Here is a 13,205-nt window from a genome sequence, read left to right on the forward strand (position 1 = left end):
TATATATATCATATTCTCGATTCATAAATAGTAACAAATGACATTTTGTAAGTAACTAATCAAGTGTCGTAAAACATTTTCCGATTTTATTGCGACCTATATCCGGCGCACGCACTCAACGGAAGCCCGCAGTAATCAGGTCAGAGTTATATTTGCAGTCCGGTATGTTGTTGATGTTGATCGTGCAACCGGAGAAGGTTGAATTGGTGAAAAATCCAGGCGTAAAATTGTTTGTTGATCTCACAGACACTTGAGACAGGCAGCTGGTGTTAGGGATCAAAGCAGAAGATACCGATAAGTTCGGTAGCGACACTGTTAAGTCGCTCGGAGGTGCAAAGACCAACTTCAGTTATACTCTCATAAGATGAAGCTGCTATTGGCAGTACTTTAGTAGTAATATACATGTAGAAGGGCTTTGCCACTCCAAATGTAAATATTACTGTTTACTGACATAAACAACAATAGTCCCCGCGGTTTACTGTCATAAACAACCATAATCAACATGGTTTACTGTCATAATCAACCAAAGTCCCCACGGTTCACTGACATAAACAACCATAATCCCCAAGGTTTACTGTCATAAACAACCATAGTGCCCGCGGTTTACTCTCATAAACAACCATAGTCACCGCGGTTTACTGTCCTAAACAACCATAGTCATCACTGTTTACTGTCATAAACAACCATAGTCCCCGCGTTTTACCCAGGGTTTCCTCTCATAAACAACAATAGTCCCCGCGGTTTACTGTCATAAACAGCCATAGTCCCCACGGTTTACTGACATAAACAACCATAATCAACATGGTTTACTGTCATAATCAACCAAAGTCCCCACGGTTCACTGACATAAACAACCATAATCCCCAAGGTTTACTGTCATAAACAACCATAGTCCCCGCGGTTTACTCTCATAAACAACCATAGTCCCCGCGGTTTACTGTCCTAAACAACCATAGTCATCACTGTTTACTGTCATAAACAACCATAGTCCCCGCGGTTTTCTGACATAAACAACCATAGTCCCCGCGGTTTACTGTCATAAAAAACCATAGCCTCGTGGTTTACTGTCATTGACAACCATAGTCCCCGTGGTTTACTGACATAAACAACCATAGTCCCCACGGTTCACTGACATAAACAACCATAGTCCCCGCGGTTTACTGTCATAAACGACCATAGTCCCCGCGGTTTACTGTCATAAACGACCATAGTCCCCATGGTTTACTCTCATAAACAACCAAAGTCATCACTGTTTACTGACATAAACAACCAAAGTCATCATTGTTTACTGACATAAACAACCATAGTCCCCAAGGTTTACTGACATAAACAACCGTAGTCCCCACGGTTGTTTACTGACATAAACAACCATAATGTTTACTGACATAAACAACCAGAATCAACACGGTTTACTCTCATAAACAACAAAAGTCCCTGCGGTTTACTAACATAAACGTCCCCGCGGTTTACTGTCATAAACAACCATAGGCCCCGCGGTTTACTGACATAAACAATCATAGTCCCCGCGGTTTACTGACATAAACAATCATAGTCCCCGCGGTTTACTGTCATAAACGACCATAGTCCCCATGGTTTGCTCTCATAAACAACCAAAGTCATCACTGTTTACTGACATTAACAACAATAGTCCCCACGGTTTACTGACATAAACAACTATTGGCCCCACGGTTTACTGACATAAACAACCATAATCAACACGGTTTACTCTCATAAACAACAATAGTCCCCTCGGTTTACTGTCATAAACAACCATAGGCCCCGCGGTTTACTGACATAAACAACCGTAGTCCCCACTGATTACTGACATAAACAACCATATAAACAACAATAGTCCCCGCGGTTTACTGACATAAACAACGGTTCACTGACATAAACAACCATAATTCCCAAGGTTTACTGTCATAAACAACCATAGTCCCCGCTGTTTACTCTCATAAACAACCATAGTCATCACTGTTTACTGTCATAAACAACCATAGTCCCCGCGGTTTTCTGACATAAACAACCATAGTCCCCGTGGTTTACTGTCATAAAAAACCATAGCCTCGTGGATTACTGTCATTGACAACCATTGTCCCCGTGGTTTACTGACATAAACAACCATAGTCCTCACGGTTCACTGACATAAACAACCATAGTCCCCGCGGTTTACTGTCATAAACGACCATAGTCCCCGCGGTTTACTGTCATAAACGACCAAAGTCCCCATGGTTTACTCTCATAAACAACCAAAGTCATCACTGTTTACTGACATAAACAACCAAAGTCATCACTGTTTACTGACATAAACAACCATAGTCCCCAAGGTTTACTGACATAAACAACCATAGTCCCCGCGGTTTACTGACATAAACAATCATAGTCCCCGCGGTTTACTGACATCAACAACATGGTCCCCGCGGTTAACTGACATAAACAACCATAGTTCCGCGGTTTACTGACATCAACGACCATAGCCTCGCGGTTAACTGTCATAAACAACCATAGTCCCCACGGTTTACTGACAACAACAACCATAGTCCCCACGGTTTACTGACATAGAAACCATAGTCCCCGCGGTTTACTGTCCAAAACAACCATAGTCATCACTGTTTACTGACATTAACAACAATAGTCCCCACGGTTTACTGACATAAACAATCATAGTCCCCACGGTTTACTGTCATAAACAACCAAAGTCCCTGCGGTTTACTCTAATAAACAACAATAGTCCCCGCGGTTTACTGTCATTAACAACCATAGTCCCCACGGTTTACTATCATAAACAAAAAAAGTCCCCGCGGTTTACTGACATAAATAACAATAGTCCCCGCGGCTTACTGTCATAAACAACCATAGTCCCCACGGTTTACTGTCATAAACAACAATACTCCCCGCGGTTTACTGCCATAAACAACCATTGTCCCCACGGTTTACTCTCATAAACAACAATAGTCCCCGCGGTTTACTGACAAAAACAACAATAGTCCCCGCGGCTTACTGTCATAAACAACCATAGTCCCCACGGTTTACTCTCATAAACAACAAAAGTCCCTGCGGTTTACTAACATAAACAACCATAGTCCCCACGGTTTACTGACATAAACAACCATAGCCTCGCGGTTTACTGTCATAAACAACCATAGTCCCCACGGTTTACTGTCATAACCAACCAAAGTCCCCACGGTTTCCTGACATAAACAACCATAGTCCCCACGGTTTACTGTCATAAACAACCAAAGTCCCCACGGTTTACTGACATAAACAACAATAGTCCCTGCGGTTTACTGTCATAAACAACAATAGTCCCCGCGGTTTACTGTCATAAACAACAATAGTCCCCGCGGTTTACTGACATAAACAACCGTAGTCCCCACGGTTTACTGACATAAACAACCATAATCCCAACGGTTTACTGCCATAAACAACCGTAGTCCCCACGGTTTACTGACATAAACAACCATAGTCCCCGCGGTTTACTGTCATAAACAACAATAGTTCCCGCGGTTTACTGACATAAACAACCGTAGTCCCCACGGTTTAATGACATAAACAACCATAGTCCCAACGGTTTACTGAGATAAACAACCATAGTCCCAACGGTTTACTGCCATAAACCACTGGGGAAGAAATAGAAACCATAGTCCCCGCGGTTTACTGTCCAAAACAACCATAGTCATCACTGTTTACTGACATTAACAACAATAGTCCCCACGGTTTACTGACATAAACAACCGTAGTCCCCACGGTTTAATGACATAAACAACCATAGTCCCAACGGTTTACTGCCATAAACAACAATAGTCCCTGCGGTTTACTGTCATAAACAACAATAGTCCCCGCGGTTTACTGACATAAACAACCGTAGTCCCCACGGTTTAATGACATAAACAACCATAGTCCCAACGGTTTACTGCCATAAACCACTGGGGAAGAAATAGAAACCATAGTCCCCGCGGTTTACTGTCCAAAACAACCATAGTCATCACTGTTTACTGACATTAACAACAATAGTCCCCACGGTTTACTGACATAAACAACCCCATAGTCATCACTGTTTACTGACATTAACAACAATAGTCCCCACGGTTTACTGACATAAACACCCATAGTCCCAACGGTTTACCGACATAAACAACCGTAGTCCCCACGGTTTACTTACATAAACAACCATAGTCCCAACGGTTTACCGAAATAAACAACCATAGTCCCTACGGTTTACTGATATAAACAACCATAGTCCCCACGGTTTACTGAAATAAACAACCATAGTCCCCACGGTTTACTGACATAAACACCCATAGTCCCAACGGTTTACCGACATAAACAACCGTAGTCCCCACGGTTTAATGACATAAACAACCATAGTCCCAACGGTTTACTGCCATAAACAACCGTAGTCCCCCCGGTTTACTGACATAAACAACCATAGTCCCAACGGTTTACCGAAATAAACAACCATAGTCCCTACGGTTTACTGATATAAACAACCATAGTCCCCACGGTTTACTGAAATAAACAACCATAGTCCCCACGGTTTACTGACATAAACACCCATAGTCCCAACGGTTTACCGACATAAACAACCGTAGTCCCCACGGTTTACTAACATAAACAACCATAATCCCAACGGTTTACTGCCATAAACAACCGTAGTCCCCCCGGTTTACTGACATAAACAACCATAGTCCCCACGTTTTACTGTCATAAGCAACCATAGTACCCACGGTTCACTGACATAAACAACCATTATAAGTCCCCTCGGTTTACTGTCCTAAACAACCATAGTCCCCGCGTTTTACTGACATAAACAACCATAGTCCCAACAGTTTACTGACATAAACAACCGTAGTCCCCACGGTTTACTTACATAAACAACCATAGTCCCAACGGTTTACTGACATAAACAACCATAGTCCCCACGGTTTACTGTCATAAGCAACCATAGTACCCACGGTTCACTGACATAAACAACCATTATAAGTCCCCGCGGTTTACTGTCCTAAACAACCATAGTCCCCGCGGTTTACTCTCATAAACGACCATAGTACGGCAGCTATTATTTGACCATCTACTTATGAACCTTAATTATAACAAATATATCTTCATATATAAGTTATGTTTCGTTTGTTTTTTTAAACCTGGAGTTAAATTTACACAAACATAGAGTTACTTTTCCTTTACCTGCGGACAATCTTTCTTGAGTCAACATCATCCATGATGCTGACAAGACAATAATCGCTCAGGCTTGTACAGTATTGCAAATCAGATTCGTCGTTTTTACAGTCCGTGTTGTTACAAACTGCGCAAGCTTGACAAGAAAGAGACAAATAAGTGTAAAAGAGTTATAAACATATGTGTATATATCACAATGTATCAAAAGTAAGAAAACTCCATTAGAAATCGACATAGAAAGCCAATAAAACACGACATTTTACTGAACTATATGGCCGTTTTGACTATGCTGGAGTACTCATCGTTGGTGTTAAGGGTCGTACACACATGGACACGCAGCAAATGAAGAACGATGCTGACAAAAATGTGCAAAACACATTTAAAACTGCTGGCTTTAGCAGATATGTTATTTTAAAAATAATACATGTATTTTATGTAAACAGTGGCAGAATTTGGTCTAGCTAGCATGTTACAAGGTATTATATGTGTGTTATAGAGGATGCATATAGGTATAAAATATTCGAACGAAACCTTGATATTTAAGACGTATAAGCAGGTTTCCAATCACTTTCCTTAAAAACGTTAAACCGCTAAACAATATACACGAATTTTTCAACTATGGTTCCTTTTTGTTTAAAAAACAAACACCACTTGCAAAAATACCCTGTTTTTTTACGGTATGAAACAAATCTTACTTACACAAATGCGGGTTTGGTGTTGTCGGTATTGTAGTCTGTCGCGTCGTTAATGTTGACGCCGTTGTTGGTGCTTGTGTTGTCATAGGTTTCGGGGTAGTCGTTATTGGTTTCGGGGAAGTCGTTATTGGTTTTTGTGTTGTCATTGATTTCGGCGTAGTCGTTGTTGGTTTTTGTGTTGTCATTGGTTTCGGGGAAGTCGTTGTTGGTTTCGGGGTAGTCGTTGTTGGTGTATGGGCTGTTGTTGTTGGTTGTTGGATAGTTGTTGTAGGTATTATTTTTGTAGTTGTTGGTTTTTGAGTTGTAGTGGTTAACACTTGGGTAGTCAGTGGTAATTTTGTGGTGATTGCTACTTGAACTGGGGAACATTGCACAGGGTCTGGTCCGAGCTCATTTCTTGGCAGCCGAAGATACTGTGCACACACATTACCCTGGTGATGTTTCAGAACTACAACACGAGTTAGAATCTCACAAAAGATGATCAAATTATGTGAATAATATTCAACCCCATTTAATCAAGATTAAATAAGACATAATAAATTAAAAAAGAAATGTCCTTTCTACTGTTAATACCTATTGTCCATTAATGTCACAGAACAACTTTTTGACAATTGCTCGATGAAACAAACATTTCTTCTATCTCTATCCATACCTGCTGTAATACCTACATTTCTCTTAACTCTTTCAACTTGTATATGAGGAATGTACATGGTATGAAACACTATAAGACTATTTCATGTCAAGTGGTGCAGGGTAGGGAAATTCCACCCGAGGGTCACGTCATTGTTGAGCCTTTGTGACGTCACGCCCATGTAAGATTAATAGAATATATCGCTACTGGTTGTGTAAGATAGAGAAATCTCAACCCGAGGACTAAGATTTTTTGTCCAGAACGAGGCTTGCCGAGTTCTGGACAAAAAAATCTTAGTCCGAGGGTTGAGATTTCTCTATCTTACACAACCAGTAGCGATTGATTATTTTTCTCCCATATCTAACAGTATTTTAATGTGAAATAAAGGTAAACATGGACCCAAAACACATACAGGCAATTTGTTGATGGATTGTTGACGTGACGTCATTGTATTGTTGAAGTGACGTCATGCCATTGTTATGAATAGGGGAATCCCCCCGTCTCAACCCTAGGGCGGAGACAGATAAATCTAGCACCGGCAAAACGGGAGATAAATCTGTCAGGTGTTGGAGAAAGACTCAGCAAGCATGGCTATCCTGCATGGCCAGCGTTATCTTACATGACCGGATATAAGAGAAATAGTTATTTTTTCTATAGTTTGTGTAAAAAAAAGATATTTCTATTATTTTCTATTGACGTTAAACCTACACTCCTCCTGTCTCCTGTTTTTCATTGACCTTAACCAGATTTTTTTTTTTTAATTGCGGTAAAATAAACATTTCTCCTTTAAACAATGGATGTGAAATACACATTTTTCCTCTCTAAATTTGCTTTAAAACGCAAATTTATCTATATCTCTTTAGTGTAACTGCTTTGAAACAAATATTTCTTGTGGCTGTGATTACAAATATCTATTGTTTAACAACTTCTATATGTAACTGCTTCACATATATAACAAGTACTAAAATGTGAAGCCAAAACGTAATCCATAGCTCCTGTAAACATTGACATTTTCCTATCTCCAGGTGGTACTAAAACAAATCCTGTAGCTTATCAAAGTGCATTTTTTCCAATTTATTACTTTCCTATTTATTACTTTCCTATTTATTATTGGTGTAAAAACATATAGTTCTCCAGTGTTTAACTAGGGTTCAATTCAATGACAATTATACACAGAAATCCGCGTTATCGAATATTTATAACGTCATTTTAAAATGGAGAAGATGGCGATTTCAATTTACCTTTTTTGCTTGAGTTGTCTCGCCTGATACGGTACAAATATATACCAAGGTATATTTTTTTAACATTTACAATTACGCATTGAGCTGTGTAAAATAAGGTACATGTATGTGATGTAGAATCGCGAAAACTTCATTTCACAAATAGGGTAAATGTATTCGAAATAAAAGTTTAAATCTTCAGAAACGTTTTATTTTCAGTGGCGAAATACATATGTGTGATGTTTATGTGAATTACAGTGAAGTAACCGGAAAAGGCGATATTAACCGAAACGGAATTGGGGTTGATACTGCTTTTTCAGGTTCGTATAACAATATATTCACTGAAAAAAAAAGTTGAATTATCCTAGCATGTTATAATGTGAAAAACGAATTTGTTATCATTTAAAAAACGAGCGTAAGCAGTTCGTAAGGGAAAAAGAAAAGCATTTGGCAGATAGCATTGTTTCATTACAATTGAAGTGACGTCATGAAGAGAACATGTTTCTCAAAATAGTAACACCGACTCAATTTCACAAACCAGGGACCTCTACCCAAACATGATTCAGCCAGTGAGGATGTTGGAATAAATGGTGTCATCTAACGTATATTGTTGGATATGTTTTGAGATAAGTAAAAGGCATGTGACTTACATGTGTTGATGAGGTACTCCAGCATGTTCAGACACACACTATGGTGATACTGGTTGGTGTATTCGACGCTCAATATAGCCTCATGGAATTCTGTGGACTTGTTACCTGTTGTTAAAATACTTTTATTACAGCTTTTTTCAGAATAACATTTACGTAGATACATACATATATCATGTTTTCCTGAGGTTTTTTTGTATTAGATGGTACATGTATACCTGATATAGAAATATGGTTACAAAGGTGCATGTGGTAGCTGTCAATGACACTTCCAAGACCAAACAAACGCGTGGGATACATGTGGTAGCTGTCAATGACACTTCCAAGACCAAACAAACGCGTGGGATACATGTTATCCTGTCCAGTCCGGTATATGTAGGTCGTGACAACAGTGGTGTGTATTCAGTTAATTGTAAAAGGTTTGTACTTTCCACATTTATGTGTAATAAGTTGAATACGTAGCATATGACAATAGGACCTGAAGAAGCGTAATATGAAAAGGGGAGAAAATCCATGACAAGGCGAAGTGTCACCTATTATATACATTGTATACACAATAATATTGCTAGTATCCCTGTATTTGTATTATATTGTAGTTTTCACTTTAAAGAAAATTATTTTCATTACATAGATTCCAAATCAATTATCGATATGTTATTTAATGAAAACAACCGTTTCAATTACTTTCATTTATAGAGCATGAACAATAACAGTATATAGATATGAAATGCCAGTCTTACCTTTCCAATGTTCGAGTAGGTATCTGTATCCGTTTTCAACATTATCTGTATTATATAATTGAAACAACCCTGATGATTTTCTTTCTCACTGAGCATAATAAGTTTATACTGAGGTCAAGTACATACATAATGAATTACCTTTAGCTGGCATCAACAGGTATGAAAGTTAATATTTACAATACCATTGTTATGACATGGTGTCACTCATGTACTTCTGCAATCGACCTAAACTGTTATTCTTGTATCGTTGAATACAAATTATTCATACTGACAGATCCACAGTTTTGAATTGCATGATTTGTTATTGATTTGTAGAAAATATCCCAAATTATATAATATTCATAATCGGTGTGACTGTTAGTTGGATATTTACAGGGTAAATATGAAACGCTAGTTCCATGGTCACTTATATCATCACAAAAACGTAACGTAAAGCTGTCATTGATACACAACTCTTTAGAGTAGAAAAGTTTCAAGCTTTTGAACAACATTTATTTTATTTGCCAAACAAAGACGACGTTTTCGGAAAAATCCGAATATTGGTTCGATTCACATGCAATACTATGGCACTCTGGTACTCAGAAAGAAAACAATCATAAACAAAATAAGCTATGTATTTTACGCTCACAAGTTTGTATTATATATATAGGATTTTACCAGGCCAAGTTTATTAGTGTAAGTTTTAATTAAATGTACAGATGTAAGTTGAGACTGGAATGGACATGACTGTGTTGTAATGACCTCTATACGGACGTACCGAGAGACACGTGGCGCAGTTCTCTAATCCGAATCCGCAGTAGTTCGGAATCTATAAAACAGAAACAGTAGAGTTATTTACACTTGGGTGTTAACCTTAATATTTCACGTAAAACCGCACTGATACACACTATTAAACCCTTTGCTAACATCATGATCAGTGCGGGTTGCTTGTCGTAATAATATATGTAAAGAGATACATAACGGTAAACATCCGTTTGGACTGTGTATGTGTATGGAATTACAATATACTCACATAAATATTCTCCATCCTTTATCCACTTGTTTGTTATAGAAAGAACATCTGAAATCAAACCAAAACACATTATATCCATCAGCATTATACCCTAAGCAACCTCAAAATACTAGCGTCACTATCAAAAGAGTATGTACACGCGTCAGTTCTGTGACTCTAACGTTAAGCCAAATGCGTTTTTTTATCTTGAATTGTTTTCTGTTCCACTTTGTTACAGGTTGGTTACATGTGATATTTTGATTTTTAAGTTACAATAATCTACCACATTAACAGGACCAGTGTATGGTATGTATACTATATATTGATGATAATCATTGTAGCTGAAAACATTTTACCTTCGAACTCTGACAGATAACTACACTCGTCAGGCAAAACACTCTCTGCAAGAAGAAAAATATTGATGGATTAACCTTGACTTTCGCCCTGATATATTGATTAAGTCGCATTTTTTTTATAACCCATTAAAAACCTGTTGGATATAATGGTCAGCAAGATGTCAAAATAAGCTTTATGCATAAAATGTTAAAATGGTGATGATCTTGGTTTTTAAAAGAAACATAATTCGAATACGAAAAATTCCGTGTTATCATTGGTTAAGTCACAGTCAATACGAACATCCTTCAGATCACGTGAGCATAACCACATACTGCTAACAGATTTTGGTCAATATCTCTTCATGCTCGACTTTGATATCAGAGAAGTACATTTGCGACGCCGTGGATTTTTATGAAATGTGAAATGTATAATAAAAATAGTTTCGACATAAATTATTTAACATTGCAGACAAAACATAATACATTATTGTAATAATAAAAATAATAATGACCTTAATTTATTGAGGATAAAATACATGTTTAGCCAAAGATTAATCGTCCACATACTCCTCTTGTTGGTAAAATACATGTGTTAGATAAAATAACATATTTACCCAATCGATATATAAATAAACATGGTTATCTTGCTAAAAAAATGCATGTGCTAGTTAAAAGTTACATGTATATTGGTGCAATCGACATATATAAGATTATATCACAGTTATCTTATCAAGAGTATCACAGATTGCATACAGTTTCATGCAAACGTATTTCATCAATTAAATGGCATGTGCCTAAATTACATACATGCTAATATAACAAAACAATAAAATTAACATAGTTATACGCTAATATAGCATAATCTAAAATATTGATAAAATTCAGATAAGAGGTCTATTTAGAAAGTAAGATCTCGTTTGAAAGTGGTGAAATCGTTATCTTTAATATTCAGGCATTCTGATCATATTGGATTACAAATGAAGATATGAGGTTTTTTTGGGTTTTTTTTGTATGTGTTTTTTTTTTAGGATACATTAATACAATAACAAGGTTATCTCGCATAAATAATATAAAAAAACGAACACGACTTCATGTACAACATAACCTACCAAGAGTTGTCCCACCCTGTGGTCCGAACAGAAACCTCCTTCGATGTCCATCAGAGACAACTGTAAAAACAAACGACTGTGCTTAGCATGTAAGATCGCCATATAAAGTATCTACGTACATTGCGGACACGTGTTGATGTTATCCACAGAGGTGGTTGGACAGTTCGACTATAACGTATACATATCATTATGTAATATTTACATTCTGTATGCTTAGACCCATTGACAAAAAAACATTCATAAATGCATAACACAGGTGTTCATAGAATCTCAGCACGTGGGAACTGATAGTAACCTGATCACACTGCGTAGTATACACTACAAAAACTACTCACTCGTAACGACCGACCTAGATGCTTAATTCTTACATCTTAAAATATTATTGAACTGTGCTTTGTGAAATATCCACGTGTTCACGTGTCCTGTGCTACAAATAAACATTGAATATGGTACTACATTTTGTTGTGTTATTGTTGTTGACGGTTGCTAAGATCTCTCACGATAGTGTCACATTTCCCCGCGAAAAAACACTGTTCTCGCCACTGCGTTGTACCCGTGTATAAGCAGGAACAAACCCTGTTTATTTGTTTTATTCGTTGTTATATCGATCCACTGAAAGGATTCGTCAATGTAAATATAAGGAATGATATTTATTTTTTCAACATTTATGAGGGCATAACAACAATGGGTTTATGGACATATTGAATGAATTGCGTTAGCGATTCATGTAAAACATGTCCAAAAACCCATTGTTGTTATGACCTCATAAATGTTGAAAAAATAAAAATCATTCCTTAAATAACCTTTTCTTACATGGTTTTACGTATAATGTAATACATTTGACTGATGTATACGAACGCTGTGTTTTAAATGGCATACTTACGTATCACTTAGTTTATATTTTTAATATATTACGTGTATCAAGTTAAGTTCAATAATCTTTCAATGTTATACCTGCCACGTGACATAACGGGAACAGCGCCATCCATAATGTAAATACAGACTATAAAATATAGATAACGTATTTGAAATTGTCAAAATGTTAAAACATAAAAAAAATGTTTTACGTACCAGCCAAGGTTAGTACAAGGGCGGATAGTCCGATCAACATGATGTCACCAGCCATGAAAGGGCAACACGTAAGGTCACCAAGTCTTATCTCTGGTCATGTCTATCAGTACGAGCACTCTAACTAACTGTCTACTTATGTAAATGTAAATATACAACATTATATATAGCACCAATTATAATTTACAAACTTACTCTATTATCAAAACATGCAATCCCCTGTTCCTATTAGAAAATGGATACATATATGCATACAAATCCAACGTAGATGGAAATAAAAGCTCAGAAAAGTCAATCGCTTACTTATAACATTTTATTCAACAACCATAACATCCTGTACAGAATACTGAAATCGGTTTCATGTTTTATACATGTACATGTACCTCTATAACACAAATAACAGGGTGTGTTGTGTCTGTGATCTTTGATTTGATGCTGATAGTGAAATTAATGGAGTATTTTATCTTCCTTTTTCTATTTATATAGTCTTCTGAACATTCTGCTCTGCTCAGACTATTTTCATTTCATTTAAATTGCAAAAATGTGAACTAGCAATATTTAACTCTATTTCCATCTTGTGAAAATTCAGCTCTG

The 13,205-nt window shown here is 37.2% G+C and overlaps 1 protein-coding gene across 1 annotated transcript in view; it reads right to left on the bottom strand.

Moving 5' to 3' along the window:
* Positions 1 to 12,682, bottom strand: part of LOC110457425 (low-density lipoprotein receptor 1-like) — an 18,538-nt gene extending 5,856 nt beyond the window's left edge. Inside the window, exons 1-9 of the mRNA XM_021508707.1 lie at positions 12,615 to 12,682; positions 11,544 to 11,603; positions 10,456 to 10,500; positions 10,121 to 10,168; positions 9,866 to 9,916; positions 9,109 to 9,153; positions 8,372 to 8,476; positions 5,875 to 6,318; positions 5,185 to 5,311 (exon numbers count right to left, since the gene is read on the bottom strand). Of these exons, the coding sequence (XP_021364382.1) occupies positions 5,185 to 5,311; positions 5,875 to 6,318; positions 8,372 to 8,476; positions 9,109 to 9,153; positions 9,866 to 9,916; positions 10,121 to 10,168; positions 10,456 to 10,500; positions 11,544 to 11,603; positions 12,615 to 12,669 (980 nt within the window). The 5' untranslated portion in view covers positions 12,670 to 12,682. The remainder of the gene's footprint in view (positions 1 to 5,184; positions 5,312 to 5,874; positions 6,319 to 8,371; positions 8,477 to 9,108; positions 9,154 to 9,865; positions 9,917 to 10,120; positions 10,169 to 10,455; positions 10,501 to 11,543; positions 11,604 to 12,614) is intronic.
* Positions 12,683 to 13,205: the final 523 nt, after the last annotated feature.

Source organism: Mizuhopecten yessoensis, unplaced genomic scaffold (genome assembly GCF_002113885.1).
Source record: "Mizuhopecten yessoensis strain PY_sf001 unplaced genomic scaffold, ASM211388v2 scaffold1147, whole genome shotgun sequence".
Taxonomy (NCBI): domain Eukaryota; kingdom Metazoa; phylum Mollusca; class Bivalvia; order Pectinida; family Pectinidae; genus Mizuhopecten; species Mizuhopecten yessoensis.